The sequence below is a fragment of the Leptinotarsa decemlineata genome, unplaced genomic scaffold, assembly GCF_025532065.1.
Source record: "Leptinotarsa decemlineata unplaced genomic scaffold, Ldec_3_MD MMD2_P_RNA_scaffold_14, whole genome shotgun sequence".
Taxonomy (NCBI): Eukaryota; Metazoa; Arthropoda; class Insecta; order Coleoptera; family Chrysomelidae; genus Leptinotarsa; species Leptinotarsa decemlineata.
In genome coordinates, this window is record NW_027412528.1 from 10,466,122 (window position 1) to 10,487,098 (window position 20,977).

Here is a 20,977-nt window from a genome sequence, read left to right on the forward strand (position 1 = left end):
TGGATCGTAGCCATCACAGACCACAAAACAGCCACACTGTTTTGTGTCACAGACTTGTGGTAGCCATCACAGACTACAGAAACGAGTTTACAATCAGTATTCTGTGGTAGCCATTTTAGTTTTTGATTTCTTGTGACTGTGCAGCACGACTTTCAACGAAAATTTCATATTTAAGATACCCGTTCATTAATTTGTTTTTGATAAGTGGGAATAGATTTATATGGAGTGGGATCACTGCTTCTTCTGGAAAATCACAATTTTTTTGTGAAATTTCACAGCAACTTCAGCAATGGAATCCAGAGGTGAGTTGGGGTATGTTTTTCAGTAACTTGAGATTGTATTTGATTTGAATACAGAAGGCGGCATTATTTTTGGTTTCAACTATACATTTTTCAAATACGTAATACAAAGCTTTCTTGAAACGATCCAGGAATAACACATTTTCAATATTATCAAAACCATGTTTCTGTACCAAGAGGGAAAAAGGTTGAAGGTACTAGGTGTTAGGTACTATTTTAATATTTTGATCTACTTTTTGTAGAGACACGTCTCTGAAATGAACTGTTCTTCCACTCAACCTTCATAAATTATCAGTAATGATTTTACACATAGTGTGTTTTATTTTCAGAATAAAAGGTGAAGAGAAAAAAAAGTTTTTGATAAGTTTGTATATATAAGTGATGGCGCAGAAAAAAAATGGGCATATTTCAATGAAATGAAGATGAAAAAAAAAAGATTAAAAAATGACTCGGGACTCGCACCTGATTACTGTTGATTTTGAAGTAAATATAACTTTAGGTGATTTTTGGAATGTGAGACGCATTCGTGTTTTATCTTCTGGGAGATTTCATTATCTATTCTGGTGATTTGAAATGAAAATGAGCATTTGAATGTTTCTGTTCTAAAGGCTGGAGGAGTCAAAATATCGTTTAACCTCAACATTCAAACTGTGGATGTCTGAACCAAAAGTAATTTTTTTATGTAGATAATACAGGGTTTTATTCATAATAAGTTTATTCATAATAATGAAGTTTTTATAACTCAGAAAAAATAATTAGAGAGATGGTTGAAGCAATCGACTGATCCTGCAAAACCTTTTTTTCATAAATCTAGAGAATCTCACTGTCTCATATTTATATATACTCACAGCTATATTATATGCTCATAAAAATTAAAATAAATATACTACTGAGGCAGTGATACACGAATACAATACCAAAAGCAAAGAGATCATTAGAACATCTAAAATGAATTCGGTGAATACTGAAAAACAATCCGAAGCATTAAAAAATCTGTTTAAAAATCTGTTTTTTCCGTTAATCAGCTGTAGTCCCCATATAAACGACAACTCTCAGAAGTTGAGAAACTTGTGCGAGCTAAAGACTAACGAGGCCTTACCTTTTAACTTGTGATTCCTAACACGGCAAAATATATAACTCTTTCGAAAGATCAAATTGAAACAAATTCTGTTGAATGTGGAACCATATGATTTGAAAAAATATATTTTGAAGCAAATCACTAAAATTATGGTTTTTATTTGACGTCTTTTCTTGCAATGTTGTGTGTACCATGTATATAGTGTGTTGTATAAAGAAATGTTCATATGAAATAAAAATAATATATTATATCAAGAATGGAAAAATGTTTCATTTAAAAAACTTGTGGAGCGGGCACTTGTAAGCTAAGCATTTTACAAAATAAATGAAGTCATTGGTGCAGTTTGGAAAATTTAACAATTTAACGAAATGGCACCTTTATAGCTAGTTTTTCAAATCATGTACTATTGTATTATGAAGACCAATACATTCTTATCTAATCTTATAATCCTATGAGTGAAATTTGCACTATGTACATGTCTCCTTTTAGCCATGTTCAACTGTCCGATGTCTTGTAATTTATGTGATATCCTCTAACGTCTACAAGTCTACAAATTCCAAAAATAAGTCTGATGTATAAAGATGAATATTATATATTTATATTAACTCAGGCCTATAAATGCTGGGTTTTTGTTTTAAAAGAGCCAATTGCTTCAACCTATTTCGCCATTTTATAACATAGTCTTATTGATTTTGATTAATATATTTATGTCCAATATTGTTTTTCAGGTGATTGGCTTCACAAATTTGTAGACCGGGCTGTGTACTATCCACACTTTAATGTTGGTTGAATGGTTGTTCAATTTCGCGAGGCTCTCAAGATCATTTATGCCAGTGTGCAACTTAGGAATTGTGTCATGGAAGGTCTTCGCGTCTATGTGCTTTGTAGGAATCCATACCAACTCACGTTTCTTTCCTTTGAAACTTCATTTTATGTTATGCTATGAGATCGCGGAGGATGCTGGTAGACTCCGTCGACTTTTTCATTGTATTATTTGTAGTCTTTTCCATCTCGTTTTGTGGTGATTCCTTGGTTGGTCTCTCTTTCTGTATCCCATTCACTTGTCTCACTTCTTTGGTTGGTCTCGTTGCCTTCTGTTTGTGTCTGGTCCTTTTTCATGGCGTATTTGAAAACGGGGCACCTAGTCATGTTCTTAAGACCAGCATTTCGCACATCTGTTTACTTTCAGCCGCCTCTTTAGCTTGCACCTCGCTAGTCCTACCTTCAGGTATCCCCCGAGAGAACTGTTTTGGTCATTTGTTTTGGCTCCCTCCCTATTGGGGATTTATGGAAGATGGCTTCCGTCAGCTTCTGCAGGTCGAGCATCGACATGCTTTCCACGTGGTGCATATCCACCTTTCGGTCCGTTGCAGTCTTATCTTTCAGTTTGTTCCAAATGTCTGGCTCCGTGCCGTCGTGGTTTATTTTAATTGTCTTTTTTGTCAGTTGGACGTTGATTCCTTTGATTCTGGTTGTCTGCTGCACAACGCTTTTGTCATCGAACAGGTCTGCCAGTTCTGGCAGTTTTTCCTTGAACTGCCGTTGGATGCACCCATTCATTTGTGGGTCCTTCGGTAAGGCAGGGACTACTTTGACTGCTGTGTTATTTGCTGTTAAAGGGTTGCCGATAATCATTTTAGTGTCTTGTGACAGTCCTAGTCTTTGCATATAATGACTCAGATGACAATTACCTGTGAGATGTAGTTTATCCCTACTATAGTCCAACTGTTTGGTATCAGGCATCGAAGGGTGATATACATCATTACCATCGGAATTGACCAATCATTGTAGTGCATTTTTTCTGAAATTTTGTGTGAATTTTTTATTTTGTTGACATGTGATCAGAAATACCTAGGATTGTTACATATTCTCTCTATGACTTCAATACGACTCTTGTAACATTTTGGCTAATGGATTTACAGTAAGCTCTCAGGTTAGAAACATTTATATAATCCTCATCCAAGCCAAATTGTGAGTAGAGTTTATGATACTTTTTTTTCTCTCTGACCAACTGCCATAACTGAGGAGTGAGCCAAGAAGTAAAATTTGATCAATTACATTTTTTTAAAGGTACATAAAGCTTGAAAGCATTACACAAGACTTCGTAGATATAAGAAACTTCTTGATTGATATCACTGTGGTAATTGAGCATATGCAAGTCCACACAAGATATGTATGCATTTATGGAGCCATAGTCGACGTTTTTCAAATCATTAAAAGTATTCATTGTAATCGAGTGTATAGCTAGAAGTGCGTGTTATAATGCTAAATGAAAGAGAAGAGTGATGAGTGCTAGCCTGTAGTAGTGGGTCCATTGAAAGTTGAATTGATATGTCATGTCTCTTGAAGAAAACCAGATCTAAGAAGGTATTTTTACTATTAGAAATGCTACTAAGTTGATATAGATTCAACTAACAACAACAATTCAATATCAAAGCAGGTGAATTCGGGTTACAAGTGACATTTAGCCTCATATTATCATCATCCCATTTGGCATCAGGCATAGTCCTCAGCTAGAATGAGCAAGTTGTTTGGGTACTCATTATGAATATCTTCTACAGTTTCACAAGTCGTGGGGTATGATGGCGGAATGTAAGCACAGCCAAAAATAATTGAGGAGTTGCCGTATTCGGTTATCACAAAAATATGTTCAACATGGTTATGCACAGTTATTGAGTTAGCTTTGATTCTAGAAATGACTAACACTCAGTACACCTCCTCCACGTTTGTCGCTCCCGGTAGATTCTCTGTCACATCTGAATATATTGTATTGTTTGAATTCCAATTCTCCATCAGAAAATTGTTTTTTTTTTTTATTTGTTTAAGTTATGGTAGGAACATTGTTGATGATGTATTTTATGGTTAGGTTCATTTCTCCTCTACTTTTGCGGGATTCTAATTCATCTCTTGAGTTTTTAATAATTCACGTCTGATCATTTCCTATTTTAACATGTGGCTTGTTGATTTTTTCTTATTTCTCAACAACCTTACAGCCGAATCTGCATTTAAAAAAATACTTTTAATGATCTTGGTCTCTCACTGAGTTTTCATACTTTCATTGATTTGACAATCAGATCAGAGTTGGTCAACCTCAGTTGCCTCTTTGTGCATCTTATTCTGAGGACCATCAGCAATACTCTCTATTAGGTTGTTCACCATTATATTTTTTTGCCCCAACTTTTCTTCATGTTCACAGAAGAGTGCTTCGAAGTTTGTTATATCACTTTGTTTTCTAATATTGCTCTGCGGAATATTCTGCTGCCTTATGACAAGTCATCAAGACTTTTTAATTTTTGATTTGTTTTTGAAGTATAGAAATGATCCTCAAACCTTCTTGACAACTTTCACAGAAGTATTCGAGAGCTCTCTTGGTTTTAAGCTGCATACATTTTATATCTGCAATGGAATTCTAAGACAGCTATCGTATCGTTTGAGACGACAGTAGGAATTCTAAGTAGTAGTTGGTATCGTTTCGTGTATCAAAATTTCATAATTTCATCCGATAGGTGTAGATCTATCGTTTAAAGATTTCGATATATGTTTCTCTTTTCAATAGTACATGTTTCCCTTTTCAACATTTCAAAATCCTAACCTGAAAACGAAATAGATTAAAGTATTTGCGGTTAAATAAACATTTGACAAGATGATTGATAGCCGTATTAACCCCCCATTTGAGGTCACCTCGCATAAGAGGAGGTATTACAATAGAAAGTAAAATATTTTGCGCTCTCCGTTTCTATGGCAAAGGGACTTAGCAGAGGGGTGTTGGTGAGGAAACTTTTTGCAGTTTGAGTCAAACTGCAGTTCATCGAGCAATACATGAAGTATCAATTGGAATAGTTGAAGTGATGGGTGCAGAATTTATAGTATTCCCTCAGAATATTCGGGAAAGGAATGTATTGAAAATGGCTTTCATGGAGAAATTACATTTTCCGGGAGTCATAGGGAGTCATACCCATGTTGCCATCTGCCTGGTGATGAACATAATTTCATTAATAGAAAGGGTTACCATTCTCTGAATTGCCAAGTTATCTGTGATCACCGTATGAAAATAAATAATATTTTTGCCAACTATTGAGGATCCACTCATGACTCTTTTATATGGATCCACTCATTAATAAAGAATTATATGCAAGAAATTTACGAATCTGGGAAAGAAGCTTGGTTAATTGGAGATTCTGGCTACCCACTTCAGCCATTTCTAATGACACCTTTTCAAAACCCCCTTGAAAATAGTCCCGAATCTAGGTTTAATCATGCCCACATTAGAGCAAATAATTGCATCAAAAGATGTTTTGGGATCCTAAAAATGAGATTTCACTGTCTTTTGAAGGAGCGTACTTGAGATACACAATATGTGTGTGGATGCAAACATACCCATCGATGAAAACGTAGGTGATCCAGACAATGATAACGGTGACGTCCTGATTGCAGAACCACTCAATAATCAAGGACAATTTGCTGTAGAAGGAAGACCTCGTTAATCCTTAGCTCGCACAAGTTTCGACTTTTGAGGGTTGTCGTTCGTAGGGGTGCGACAGCTGGTTAACGGAAAAACAGATTTTAAACAGATTTAAACAGATTACCAGTAATTTTTTTGTAAACCTATACCAAATATGTTGTGATTGGAACATTTATATTGTCATAAAATTGATTTCTTTTGCCAACATACAAATATTTCATAATACAGTGCATATGTTGAACGTCGCAAAGTCTATGTAATTTTGTCGTTTTTTGAGTTTTTTCACCAACCTGTGCAATAATTTGAATGAGGACTAAACTATCTATTTGTGAAATAAAGAGAAGATTCAAACATAATTATTAATGATATACTCCAGTACAAAATCAGGTACATTCGAACTAAAAATAAACATAGCTTTCTATAACAATAAAATAAAAATAATCTGTGATGTTCCACAAAATGATGAAGAAGTACAACAAAACCATTCATTTGGTACCACATGAATGGAAGGCTGCTTTCTATTCCAGTTCTGGGGAGGTACTTTCTTCAAAAATCACTTGCCCACCTAGAAGCTGTTATTTTTGTTGAATTCATTCATTTATATTATAGCATGTGTTGTTACGCTCAAGGAAGATTTTTTTATATCTTTTAACTCTTCAATGGTTTCCCTGAATTCATTGTGGAAGTCCATTTTGTGTCTCTTATGTGGTGGTTCCTTATCATCTCTCTGGGGCATAGTTTTTGATGTTGAAGGTATCTTCGATGTTGATGGTTCATCAAGACTATTTTCGCAGGACTCTGGTTCAAGGAATACAGGTACATCACATTCTGGATTATTTAATCCCACGCAGCAGCCTTTTTTTTAATGAATACTTTAGATGAATACCAAGACTACAAACGAAAACTCTAATAAGTTATAAAAAATCTAAGTATTCGAGACTTTGGTTTACCTTTTGCCATTTTTCAGTAGGTTTTGTTCTATATCCTAGATTCTAGATCATTCAGTTTATGCGCCAATTCATCCCAATGTTTTTTATACAAATCCTTTCCTTGAGGACCAACAAATTTACCTGTAGTCAGGAAAGAGTGCACCGATACGATACGAGCAGTTGTTAGAATTCCACCTCTGAAGTGGTAAGAATCGCACAGCTGTAATGAATCCATTGGTTAGACCCATCACACGGACAGTATTGGTCATTGTTTATATTGAGTTCATATTTCAGAAACAACAGTTTTAGAAATTTGTTGGGCCACCCTGTTTGTAACTAATGGTTCAGTATTTATTAATGGAATAAAAAAAAAGTTTTTCCCAGAAGTGTTTCTTGTTAGCTCTATAAAAACATTGTTTGTTGTGAGAATTGATGTTATAAACACGATTATCTCTTCAGTTTATCGATTTTTGTAGATCAAACTTCACATCTCCAAAGATGAACACTTTATGAACATTTTGATACCAGATCCAACTATTGATATGCATTACAGACAACTGAAATAGGTACAAGAAACTATGTGCTAAATACTAAGATTGAACCAGTTCCAAGTTCTAAATGTACAGATATCAATATATTAAAAAAATGCACTGTATATTAAAAAAAAATGAAAACAGGTTCAAGAAAAATGAGGACTTGCACTCGCATGACTCACGAATGAAAAGAAGTCTACACCAGAGTTACTCACGATTACAAATCTGCCGGAACTCGCCTGACTTCATAAGAGAAATTATATAATAAATTTAAATGTACATTTGAGCTTAAACGATATTCCTATAATATGTCTAATATATCATTTAGCATTAAAGTCTAACGTTTTCTGACAGAACAAATATTTTATAGAAGAGTTTCTCAACTTTTAAAAATGTGTTTTCGTTTCTCAACTTTTAGAATGTGTTTAGTTTGTTTAATATTGATTTTTATAATCTTGACTTACTAATATTCATAATTAAAATTATGAGTTACTAATTTTAATTATAACTTCAATTTCACTTGTATATAGTGTTGTATATCTTTTGTTCCATCAATTATGTTGGATTTTCTTTCAGTTTTTTAAAATTCATGGTTGTAACAGTGGAACCTGTATTGCGTACTTAGTATGTTGTCTCTGGAAACAATTGCCTGAATTTGTTTTCGTATTCATGGGAATGCATCATAACTGTTGCATAATCCTTATCTGCGGGAATAATTTCAATATTGCTGTCGGATCTGAGAGATTTGAGTGCAATACTTTCAAGTTTACTTTTAAGATTACTTTCAACTTGATATGGTTGAGAAAGAACAGTTTGGCAGTCAGACCCGAAATCACCAGAAGTTTCTGTAGATACATTCTGAGATGTGGATTCTATAGCGGTAATCAGATCCAAAGTTGGAACTAATTTACCACCGTCTTTTCCCCAAATGATCATTTCGCATATTCAAGAAAAAACGTTTTTGTTTCTCTTCATATAGCTTTTGGAACTTGGATTCTGTTTCTGGTATTGTAAAAATAAATATATGATTTCTAAATGCAATCATAGATATAATTATAATCAGACAGAAGGAGATGTTGAATCATCAAATATAAACAAATATTGAAAGTTTTTGAGTCCTTCTTAACTAATTGTGAGTTCATGTCATATCAGTTCAATGCAGTTGAAGAAATTATTTGAAAAGTATCAAATCCTTGATACTTTATGATAGTACTTCAGGTTTCATTTGATCACGGCCTACCAGCCTGGATTTTGTTCTCTTCAATCATGACTCCTGATGTGAAAGTCCGTGTTCATATATTATTATTATATATGACTTATTTTTAGTGGATTAAATTGAATTGAAATTTGTTTTTTTCCAGAATTTCTGTACAAGAACTGATCAATATGGAGATACACTTCGGGATGCTGCAGGTGGTAATATATCAAAGATGCAGATGAGTTACTTGGAATGTAGTTCCCTTTTTTATTGATGTAAATATTTTATCTCGATCTTAGTGAGACATATTTTCCCATGTAAATGATTGAAATAAAAGTACATAACTTTGTTTGGAAATCAGTACATCCCACAAAGAAACATATTGTTCAAATATTGGATCAGGAATCGACTCATAATATTACTTTGAGGACCAATTTTGTCACTGCCAATACATGCGTAATATGCTCTATTGTAGGAGGGATTTTTATGATGTGTGCATTTAGATTCTGTAGTAAGAAAGAAGTTGTTGATAGATGATTTGTCATAGGTTCAACTGGTATAACTAAGTTGAAGTATACCTGTTTGTAAAGCTATGTTATTTTTCTGAAATTTCCATATGCAAAATTCATCCGTTAATCTTATGTACCAGTAGTTTCACAACATTTTCAAAATGGCTTTGGATACGTATAATTCTATATTGTTGAAAATGTTATATCAATATATGTATAACCCTCGATCTTATGAAATGGAATATGCGGGTAATACTGAAATACAATTTGTAAAATGTGTCATCAAATTACAAGATACATGATTCTCTTTCAGAAAAACATGTGAAGTGTATATTTCTTATGAAATATAAAATATTGAATGCGTCCGCAAATCGCAGAATACATGATTCTCTTTCAGAAATACAGATGGGAAGTGTCATATTACTAATAATTTATATTTGGCATGAAATATTACATTCGATCTTATGAAATGGAATATGTTGGTCATACCGAAATACAATTTGTTGAATGTTTATTCAAATCGTAGGATACATGACTCTCTATCAGAAAAACAGATTGTGAAGTGTTGTTTTGCTAATATTTTGAATTTATTGTCAGATATAACACTTTATCTTATAAAATGGAATATGTGGGTCATACTGAAATACTATTTGTTGAATGTGCCTTCAAATCGCAAGGTACATGATTTTCTTTCAGAAAACAGATTTTGGGTGTTTTATTGCTAATTTATATTTGTTGTGAGATATAATACTCGATCTTATGAAATGGTATATGTGGGTCATACTGAAATACAATTTGTTGAATATGTCTTCAAGACGAAAGATACATGATTCTCTTTCAGATAAATAGATCTTTAGTGTTTTATTGCTAATATTTTATGTTTGTTATAAAATATAAGACTCGATCTTATAAAATGGAATATATGGTTATAGTGATGAACAATTTGTTGAATGTATCCTCAAATCGCAAGATACTGATTCTCTTTTAGAACTACAGATGTGAAGTGTTATATTGCTATTTTATATTTGGTACGAAATATAACGCTCGATCTTATAAAATGGAATATGTAGGTCATGCTGAAATACAATTTGTTGAATGTGTCTTCAAATCGCGAGATACATGATTTTCTTTCAGGAAAACAGATGTGAAGTGTTGTACTGCTAATATTTTAAATTTATTGTGAGATATAACACTTGATCCTATGAAATGGTATATGTGGATCATACTGAAATACAATTTGTTTAATATGTCTTCAAGACGAAAGATACATGATTCTCTTTCAGATAAATAGATCTTAAGTGTTTTATTGCTAATATTTTATATTTGTTATGAAATATAAGACTCTATCTTATAAAATGGAATATGTGGTTATACTGATGAACAATTTGTTGAATGTGTCCTCAACTTGCAAGATATCTGATTCTCTTTCAGAACTACAGATGTAAAGTGTCGTATTGCTAATATTTTATATCTGGTATGAAATATAATATTCGATATTATAAAATTGTCTTGGTGGGTCATACTGATATACAACTTGTAGAATGTGTCGTCAAAACGCAAGATACATTATTATCTTTCAGAATAACATGTTGGGTGTTGTATTGCTAATATTTTATATTTCTTATGGAATATAACACTTGATATTATAAAATGGAATATGTATGTCATATTGAAATACAATTTGTTGAATGTGTCTTCAAATCGCGAGATATATGATTTTCTTTCAGGAAAACAGATGTGAAGTGTTGTACTGCTAATATTTTAAATTTATTTTGAGATATAACACTTGATCTTATGAAATGGTATATGTGGGTCATACTGAAATACAATTTGTTAACTCGGGAGAACTCGCGTACTATTCAACGACGTGAGAACTCGCGCCTATAGATTCTTTCTCACGCTAGCATCAGCTAACACTGATTTTTCATGATAAAAACTATTTAATATTGATTCTAGTTGATTTATTCTAAATTCTAAAAACAACAAAGAAAAATGTATAATTATCGAATTCAATCGTCACTTTCGTTGCAATTGTTATCTTCACATTTATAACAAGTGAAAGTTGTTCTGGTGGTGTGTTCTTTACAGATTGGAGTTTGGCATTGGTGGCATTTATGTTGGGTAAATTTATTCTTCCTAACTGCGCAGAAACCACATCTTGGTTTACTTTCAGAATTTTGAGATGTTGAAGGTTTCGGGTTATTATGTGGTTCTATATTTGCAATAGATTTAATTCTTTGGCGAAGATTGAATGATAAAGTTGTAATTGAAGCTCGCCGAACAAGAAGAGGTCGTGTAAGTTGCTTTGATAATAAGTTGATGAATTGTCTTCGTGTTGATATGACACCAGTGTTACTTTTGTAAATAATTTGTGAATTGATAGTGGCAATATTCAACAAGCTGCAGAATAGGGTCAATGGCCAACGATTGCTAACTCGGGTTACAGAATATTCGGCTTTCATTCTGTCAACGACGTCAACTCCCCCTTTCATCAGGTTGTAAAATGTAATTACTTCTGGTTTATTTTCCGCGGATTCGGCGTCAATTGAGTCATCATAATGTAGAGTGGAAATCATTAGCACATTTTTGTTTTTCTTCGGAATAAATGAAGCTAGCTTACAACGGTTGGGAGAAACTCCAAAAGCAAACATACTACTCTGTATAGGACGATATTTTACTTCAATAAGCCGGGGTGGAATTTGTCTCTTGTTTATCCGTAATGTGCCCACAAGTGTTAACTTGTGATCAGTAAATAGATCATTAGCAAGTTGAACAGATGTGAAATAGTTATCTGCTGTAACGTTTCGTCCCGATTTGTCAATGGTTTTGATGAGACGTTTGACTACATCTGCAGCATCATTAGGTACTTGGTAAGCACCGACAGGTTGTTTCCCAGCATAAATTTCCATGTTATAGAAAGTCCTGGAGTCGGCAAGGGCGTATATTTTGATCCCATATTTTGCGGGCTTGTTATCAATATACTGTCGGAAACAGCAACGTCCCCTAAAAGCCTCTAGCATTTCGTCAATGGTGACATTCTCCCCTACCGTGTAATAGGAAGAACAAAGTTGAACAAATTGGTCAAACACCGATCTTATTGGTGCCAGATTATCTGTCTTTGATCTTTCATACCTTGTATCCATATTATCGAATCTTACAGCTTGCACCAACAAGTGAAAACGTCTTTTGGACATTACAGCGGCAAAGAAATCCGGTGCTGTTCCATCTTTGGACCATAGCTCATCTGTGTTCAAGTGCTGAGCCTTTTTTATGCCGGCCATGTACAACAATCCAATAAACGCAGATATTTCTTCAAAATCTGTTGATAAACAATCCCTTGGCCGTTTATAAGATGATCGTATTTTATCTAATTTTTTGTTGGTATGGATTACAATTTCTGTAATAAGGCCATCGGGGAAAAATAGTTTCCAACAATCCACAACTTCTTGAGCGTTTTTTCCTGCAGCCTTCACACCGGGAAGTTTAGATATGATGTTTTGTGCACGTATTTTTGTGGGAGGAATCTCTGGTTTATGGTTTAGCCATGTAGTGCCATCTTTCCCTATCCACTGAGGTGAAATTATCACTTGCTTATCTCTGGGGGATAATGCCGTTTCTTCATCATCGTCAGATTGCTCAATGTTAGTTGCATGAACGCTATCCTCAGAAGAGGCCTCTTCAATGTCAGATTGCTCAGTGTCAGTTGCATGAACACTATGCTCAAAAGGGGCATCTTCAATGTCAGAATCTGAATCAATAGCTCCTTCACATTCATGATCTGAAATCTCTTCAAACCATTTTAACAACTGCTGTTCAGTTTTAGAATCCATTTTTTTTTCTGTAGAAAAGCTCAAATAAATAAAGGAAAAAGCAAAAAAATTGAAAAAGGTACCTGCTAATTTGATGAAATAAAAAATTACCAACAATTTGGAGAAAAGCACATATGTAATCACTCGCGTCGTTAGATTCTTCCTAACACAAGCCACCGACTTGATCGCTCGCGCGTTAGATTATTACTAACTTTAATTTATTTGTAGCCACCACAATCCCCCACTCACGCCCCAACAATCATGAACTGGTAAAGGAATTCTACAGAAGGCATTCCTAAAATATGAAATCAATTTGACGAGAGATTAAAAAAAAGTCTGTAGTGCAACTGAAAATGTTAGATTTTATCTAACAGTGCGAGTCCTGCCGGGTTAAATATATCCTAAAACTAACATGCACTATATAATATTTATTTCCTAATGGGTAAATGCGCAATCATATCACTCCATCGCCGCACCCGAGGCTCGAACTTGGCAATATAAGCAACTCGCTCGCTATGAAGCTCATCTGCCTTCCTATGATCTGCTTCAACGCGAGCCAATTGCTCAGCTAATTCCCGCTTCTGAGCAATCAGATCTCTGCGGTGGGAACTATACTCACGTTCGAGTTGCTGTTTATGGTTTAAATCATCCATCACAGAATGCATGTAGGACAAAGAATCCCTAACATTCTTGTCCTCACATGTATTCTGTGAAAGAGGAACTTCCACAACAACTTCTCGAGTGGGTGATGGAATGGCTGGTGGACTCGACATCCTGTCCTGAAGTGTTGTGGGTTTATCTTCTCGATGAACATCTACCCGCACCACCTGGTGTACCGGTGCTGCAGAGGAGGATGGTCCGGCAATCACATGAGGATGGGATGCTTCCGGTCAGGCTCTGATGTCTGTGTTCTTTTCGCATTTTTTCCGGAACACATTGAGCTTATTCCCTTTCCTTCTGGATGATGACTTCGACGACTTTCGGGAACGTTTCTCTACCTTTTTGTCCGCTCGTACCCTTTTCTTCGAATTATCGAACTCGTCCTCTGAGTCGATCTGAGACAGCACCACAGGAAGATCTGTCAACATCACCTCCTCCAAATCCGATAATCCAAGCAGTGAGTGATTGGACAATGAAGGATTTGGCAGCGGCTCCTCTGAGTCCGGATTCCATGTCTCCAACAGCCCTTCCAAACTCTGAGACGTCGGCACCGCCTCGGTGGAGAGGTCCAGCACTGCTTCCGCCTTGAAGTCACGGAAGAGAGACGTGATGTTGGGAGCCATCGTCAAAGTCATAGCTGGCTGGATCACAACGTCCTAATGGACAACCACCCTCCTGCGCATGGCTTCCTCTAGATGGGTTTCAGTTAGCGGGGTTCCAGCCATAAACCCCTTCTTGCGCATGACCTCCCTCTCTTGGGATTCAGTAAGAAGGGTTCCATCCATCAGAGCAGCTCGTAATGAAGACATGATTCTGAAAAAAATAAATATTATTCAAACTCATTAGTCTTACCATACAAAGTTTATTTCTCCTAGATAAAATCACCTTTATTATTATTTTTTTATTGTTTTGACATTTTGATCTTATTTTGAACTAACTCATATTGCAATTAAATACTTACATAGATTGTACTATTTTTGTGATTAATTTCTACATGCTAAATATGGCTAGAACATGACTAGAATAAAGAAATAAATACTGCCCCAACCTCGCAGTATTCTGTGTGCAACAACCAAAGTATGTACGCACTCCTTTCAATTCCTTGTTTATTTTTTATTTAATTTTATCAAGCCGGTAATCATGTCCTTCCATCGCCGCACCCGAGGCTCGTACTTCTCAATGTAAGCCACTAGCTCACCTTCAAGTTGATCTAGTTTGCGAAGATCCGCTTCAATGCGAGAAAGCTGCTTATCTAATTCCCGCTTCTGAGCCTGAATGCCTTCAATTTTTGCACTCATGGTTCTGCGGCGGGAATCGCACTCACCTCGGCGCTGTCGCATCTTGCTCAATTCATCCATCACAGATCGCATGTATGAGAAAGAATCAACAACTTTCCGGTCCTCACATGTGCTCTGTGACAGAGGAACTTCCGCAGCGACCTCTCGAGTGGGCGAAGAAATGTTTTCCTCAGGAAGGGCTGGTGAGGTTGATCTCCCATCCTGATGTGGTAAAGGAGACGGACTAGCTTTCCGGTGGACATCTACAACCACTTGCACCTGGTGGACGGGTGCTGCAGGGGAGGATGGTCCAGCTTTTGATACTTCCGAAGAACGGGTTCCTTCCGGCCAAGCTCTAATGGCCGTGTTCCTTTCACATCTTTTTCTGAAGACGCTCAGTTTATCGTCCTTCCTCCTGATTAATGACTTCGACTTCGCGGATGGTGGTTTCGTCTTCTTGGAACTCCGCTTTTCAGACTTCACCACCTTGTTGTTGGCCCGTATCCGCTTCTTCGGGTTTTCAAACTCATCCGAGGATGAGTTTGATTGATTGGGATAACACACCAGGTAGCTGTGCCAACATCACACATCCGATAATTCCAGAAGATCTGGCAGTGGTTCCTCCAAGTTTGGATTCATCGTCTCCAACAACCCTTTCAAACTCTGAGACGTCGGCACCGCCTCGGTGGAGAGGTCCAGCACTGCTTCCGCCTCCTGGTCGGGGTTGAAGTCACGGAAGAGAGATGTGACGTTGGGAGCCGTCGTCGAAGTCATAGCTGGCTGGATCACAACGTCCTAATGGACAACCACCCTTCTGCGCATGGCTTCCTCTAGATGGGTTTCAGTTAGCGGGGTTCCAGCCATTAACCCCTTCATGCGCTTGACCTCCTTCTGTTGGGTTTCAGTAAGAGGGGTTCCATTCATCAGGGCAGCTCGTAAGAAAGACATGATTCTGAAATACCTAAAATAACGTGCTTGAGGAAGTTGTGATAAAATTATGAGTTATTTATCAATGTTCGAGGGATATTCGGTGAGAAAATTTTTTGCAATTCGAACAAAATTATTTATTGAACACACAGTTATTAAAAGAACAATTCGTATAATGATATTCCGTTGATTTGCCTGTATTTGCCTCGGTTACTGCATAGGTGTTTCCACGCATACTATTGATTATTTGGTTATGATGTTCCTGATCAATATTCAAATATGAACACCAAAGCGAGGAAGTGACATTTTCGAAATAAATTGAATTACTGAAATGTCAAACAACTTTATTGTGTTGGTTGCTTAGCAATGTCATGACATAAGTGATAACTACCCGTGAAAACTATCCATGGGTAGTTATCAGTGTAATGATGGTTTCATTGGTTATTTCGACACACATGACTAGAAATAGACAAATTTGATAGGATAATTTTTTTGGCAAAAAATTTTCGTTATAATTGGCATAACAGACATTTTGAGGTAGATGATTATGAATTTTACGTCAAAATATTTATTCTAAATTGGTATCAGGGTTTTTTGGATATGATTTTTGCCAAAATTTAAGAATTCAAGATGGTAAACGAATTTTGTGATTTATGGTAAGATTTTATACTAACTTTGTATATGGGTTTTTGGTGTCTTGAGAATATGATTTTTTGTCATAATTACGGAATTCACGATGGCGGACAAATTTGTGATTATTAGATTCTTGAATAAATTGTATTAAGTGACTTTTGGGGAGGGAGATATTTTAAAGAATAGAGTTAAACTTCACTATATGAAACTTAGGGTCAACTGGACCACGACACGTGGTTCGCTTCATCAGGTGGAGTTGAACAATTATGGACTTTCATCAAGTATCAGCAGTCTATTTTTCAAAAAATATATTTTTTGTCAAAATTCAGGAATCTTGAGGGGATTTTATGATTTTTGTTCTTGAAGGTGCTGACTGAATGACTAAAAAGAATCGAATAGATATGAAAAATAAGGACAAACTTTTATTCAAAGAAATAAAATAAAATTTCTTCAGATGTGCGATTACGTGTTTTATTCTTTTCAGTGCAATTGAATAAAAGCTCAGAGTCCTTAATTTATATTTCATAATCGAAAGTTCCCAAAACCTTTTCTGAAACATAAGAGAGATAAAAAAAATATATTTTTGGATTTTCGGTAGGTATTCAAATGATCTTTTTCGAAAGTTGGCTGATAAAAAATATGTTTTGCTCGTTCGTAAGGATATGTAATCTGAAATAAGGTAGGTGCGGCCAATAAGGCCTAGCTAAGCGGAAATTTAAATAAATCAAAGACTGTTTAAACAAATCAGTAAATTTTAATGTTTATTAAACATTTATGTCAATCACTATTAATTAAAAACGAAAAACAGCAACTTCTGCTATAAACATAGTTAAAATTAAACATTTTAAAAAACACTGTCTTTAGGCCTTATTAAACTATGGTAGTATATTAAGGCCTAAGACTTTAAACTACAAAAATAAATGAAATAATCTTCTTATATTTGGTAATTAAGATCCATAAAATAATAGTAATACGATAATCACAGTAAAGACTTAAAAATAGCATTTTTTCTTTAATTAGGCACAATCTGGACACTCAAAATCATCATCATCCTCCTCTGTTAAACCAACGCACTCCTCGTGGTACCACTTGCTGCATTTGCAACACATCCTCATAGCAGTCTCTTGCTCCTGTTTACATGCGTGACAGTACCAACTTTCTCTATTCTCTTTCCTGCTCTTTGCTCCTTTTGTGCTTTTCATTTTTGAGGTCTTTTTTTCCATTTTGTTTTTATCAAACAGGTCTTTGGTAACTGGAGTTCCTCTATAATTGATGGCTTTTCTTCTGACTGTTGGTGTCTTTTCGGTATTTTTAGCTGGTGTAGGCAGGAGTTGCTTAAATGATGCTCTTTTCACTTGAGCGAGGGGTACATTATCCTCATCGTCAGAACTGGAACTACCGTAAACCATTCTGTAAAACATTTCAGATGATTTTTTTGGGGTATTATCAATTCTTTGTTCTTGCATGGACGTCGATGTCTGGGGTGTCTCGGAAGCTGTTGGCCTAGATGGGACGTGAGGTGGCGAATTTTCTACATCTACAACGTCTGGTACAGGAGCTGGAGCTTCTGACAATACAGATGGAGCAAAGGCTGTTTCAGGAATAGCGTGCGGATTAAATGGATACAAACCAGTCGCTCTAAAACCACTTGTTATGTTACTATGTGTCATACATTTAGACCAGACAGTTGTAAGTATAATATTGAAGCGTGCCTTGGTAAGCTTTTTGTCTGGATTTTGTTCCTTGAATAATAAAACTTCTGAATCCCAGTGGTGTTCAAACGATCGATAGACAGCTTTGTCAAGTGGTTGCAGTTCATGGGTTGTATTAGAAGGTAAGCAGTACAATGCTATGTCGAGTGAATCTGCAACTTCCACGATGGATAGATCTAAGTGACAAGCTGCCCCGTCAAATAGTAAGAGGCACTTTCCTGGAGTTTTGTAGCGGGCTAGGTGCTTCAAAAACTCTTTAAACAGTTCATTTGTCATATAACCTTTTGCAGATTTTTCTACTAATGATCCCGGTGGTAAATTATCATATAACTCAGGCTTCAAACGTTTGCCTTTAAAAATTATCATTGGTGGTATGCTAGTACCAAGTGCGTTCACACAACCGGCGATGGTGACACTTTCGGCGTGTTCTGAAGACTGTAAATGAACTCTTTTGGCTCCCTTCTGTGCCAAAACAGTCTGCTGGTGGTGAATCGTTAGGCGGCAGCCCTTCTCATCCATGTTGTAAATCTTCTCAGGGCGAGTTTTGAGATCCAATTTATCATAAACTTCGTTCAGTCTCTGGAAATGATCATCTACGATAAATTTATCAAGCTTTTGAGCCCTGGCCGGGTTCATAAACTGAGCCTTTCGACGTGATATCTCCGGATGTCTCTTCATAAACGCCCTAAACCAATCCTTACCAGCAACTTTAGCTTGTTGATTGAAGGGATGATTGATGGCATTCGTCTCGCAAAATTTAAAGACTAACTGTCGGAGAATCTCTGGAGTAACAGGAGTAATAGGTAATCCTATTGCAGCAAACCTCACAATTCTACTCACAAGCTCAGCTTCCTGTTCTTCATTAAGTAAAGGTTTTTGGCCCAAGGTTTTTTTTAAACTGGCGGTCTGGAGGTGGTTTCGTATAGTTCTTCTGGGTACTTTGTACCTTTCAGCAGCTTTGTACGTACTCAATCGTCCACATTGTACTGCTCTGACTGCTGCCACCAGATCATCTTCAGACCACAATGCTCGCTTGGAAGGCATTGTGATTATGAGGTTTGCCTGAAAACCATAAATCAATTAAAAACAGTTGTTATTTCATTTCTAAAGGTCTTAAATAAACAGTAAAATAGTCACTCGATGATGGTAATAAAGGAGGGTAATAAGGCCTATGGTTAAATTTTATAGGCCTTATTAACAACCAACCACATTGTCAAGAAAAGTTTAAAATATTATTATTTTGTCTAATTTATACTATTTTGTACAATACAGGTCTTTAAAACATTAACTAATAGAAAAGTTAACTATAAAATAATGTGGAAAAGTGTAAAAATGAAAAAAATACTCACGTTTGGTTCGACCGTTATATTATAAATCGAGACGTGTGTCCGCCGGCCACAATGAGCGATGTCGCACTGGCGGCAGCACGCGGGCTTGCGAGTCGTAACAGGTTTGGGGCGCCATCTAGGATGGTTTGCTACCTATGATTGTGATTTCGCTTAGCGGGAACCATTTAAAGTTGTGTTTCTGTTACTTAGGCCTTATTGGCCGCACCTACCTTAGTTCATAGAATCACTCACACATCCGTCTGTGACATCTCGCTTCTTTCAAAGAACGTCCGAAGTAAATAGTTGCAATTTGATCCATCAATGGTTAAATATTGAGAATTCCAGACTTAAAAAGCTTGAAGAGGGAAAGTTTGGTAACCGATTTTCTTTTCTCATAGTAGTCGTGTGATGTGAGGTGAAACATTTTCTCAAGAATTTTCTGGGGGAGTTCTAGAGAAATTATAGACAATCATAAAATACCAAACCTCAAACCATGTGTATTGAGTTATTATATTTTTGTTGGTAAATCAGAAATTACACAAAATCTGAGTACCACAAGATGACAAGAAGAAGACACGTGAATACTTATTGACAATTTATTAATAGGAACTCATTTTTTTTCCTCTCTGAAGGTGTTATAAATGAAAACTTTTATTTGCACCCAAGTTTTGTCTTCGAACATATCTTTGTATTCATTTCTTAACTGTAGGCACTCTTCCTTCTTAGGAGTAATCTTTTCACAAATATGTTTTTTGAAAAACTTCTCCATTAAAGATTTTTGTTTGCTGCTCCACGATCCACGTAGCTTTGTTTTTTTACCCATTATCTTCCTCTTAAAATCATTTCCTATAAAAAAAATAATCAATCTGAAACTTTTAAGTAAATGTGTAATCTACCTTCGTTAGATTTAGAGCTGAAATGGTGATCCTCATCTACAGGTGTTTGAGTTTTCTCTGCTTCATTATCAGAATCTAAAAAAAAAATTTGAAGAAAAAAAATTAAGTTATTAAGTTCAGAATTTAGTTCAGTGAAAAACATATACAAGATATGCCATTCAACGCAACACCCTTGATAACTTCGATCTTTAAGTTATTCAAGGTGTTGTCGGGTGAGCTGTTTGAAAAACAATGGAGTACTTTGATGAAACAACCTGCAGCCTTAACCAGATTTGGAACACTATTCAAATGAAGGATGACTTTACTGAAAATTTCATTTTAAAGTATTGTGTTATGGGCCCTGGAGTGCACAGAAGTAGAAGAAAATCGGTTTTTTAAATTGAAACATGCCTCCTTATAATAGAAATCGACTTTTCTGTTTGTACCCTTCAAGACTTAGTAATTGGAAATCTGCCTTTGAAATCTGCCCCCTCTCCTTTATCCATCATCAATAACAATTTGGCTATTTTCGCTGTTTGGAATACATCTTGTGGAAGCCTATACATGCATAATTATATAAATATGCAGTTAATTAGTTAATTGTATGGTTTTTGGGAATGGGAGTCAATTTGGAAATGGAAGTGTAATGGCACAGTACTGTCAAACAACTTTCAAACTACGAGAATTACTTGTAATGAATTTTCCTTATAGTTTTAGAGAAAGTTCTTTGACACTTAACTTCTCATTT

General features: G+C 35.7%; 1 protein-coding gene and 1 long non-coding RNA gene across 3 annotated transcripts; one reads left to right on the plus strand and one right to left on the minus strand.

Annotated features, from left to right (window-relative positions):
• The first annotated feature begins 61 nt into the window (after nt 1-61).
• Nucleotides 62-8,848, plus strand: LOC141483909 (uncharacterized). The gene is made up of 2 exons (XR_012466365.1): nt 62-302; nt 8,663-8,848. It is a non-coding gene; the product is annotated as an uncharacterized lncRNA (long non-coding RNA).
• LOC141483905 (uncharacterized) lies at nt 6,073-12,838 on the minus strand. Of its 2 annotated transcripts, XR_012466362.1 has the most exons (3): nt 12,141-12,838; nt 6,790-6,988; nt 6,073-6,730 (listed from the first exon to the last, which is right to left on the minus strand). XR_012466362.1 is itself a non-coding variant. In XM_074178951.1 (2 exons), the coding sequence occupies exons 1-2, from the start codon at nt 12,836-12,838 to the stop codon at nt 6,952-6,954; spliced, it is 735 nt and encodes a 244-aa protein (XP_074035052.1). In that variant the 3' UTR covers nt 6,073-6,951. The 2 variants fall into 2 exon arrangements, 1 of the variants encoding a protein (XP_074035052.1); XM_074178951.1 differs by having other exon boundaries at nt 6,073-6,988.
• Between the last annotated feature and the right edge of the window lie 8,139 nt (nt 12,839-20,977).

Excerpts from the sequence above, each read along its gene's own strand:
- LOC141483905 (XM_074178951.1), bottom strand. The coding sequence starts at position 12,838 with ATGGATTCTAAAACTGAACAGCAGTTGTTAAAATGGTTTGAAGAGATT. Across the intron at positions 6,989-12,140 it reads TTCGATAATATGGATACAAG|CTGTGCGATTCTTACCACTT; the intron begins GTATGAAAGATC and ends GATTCATTACAG.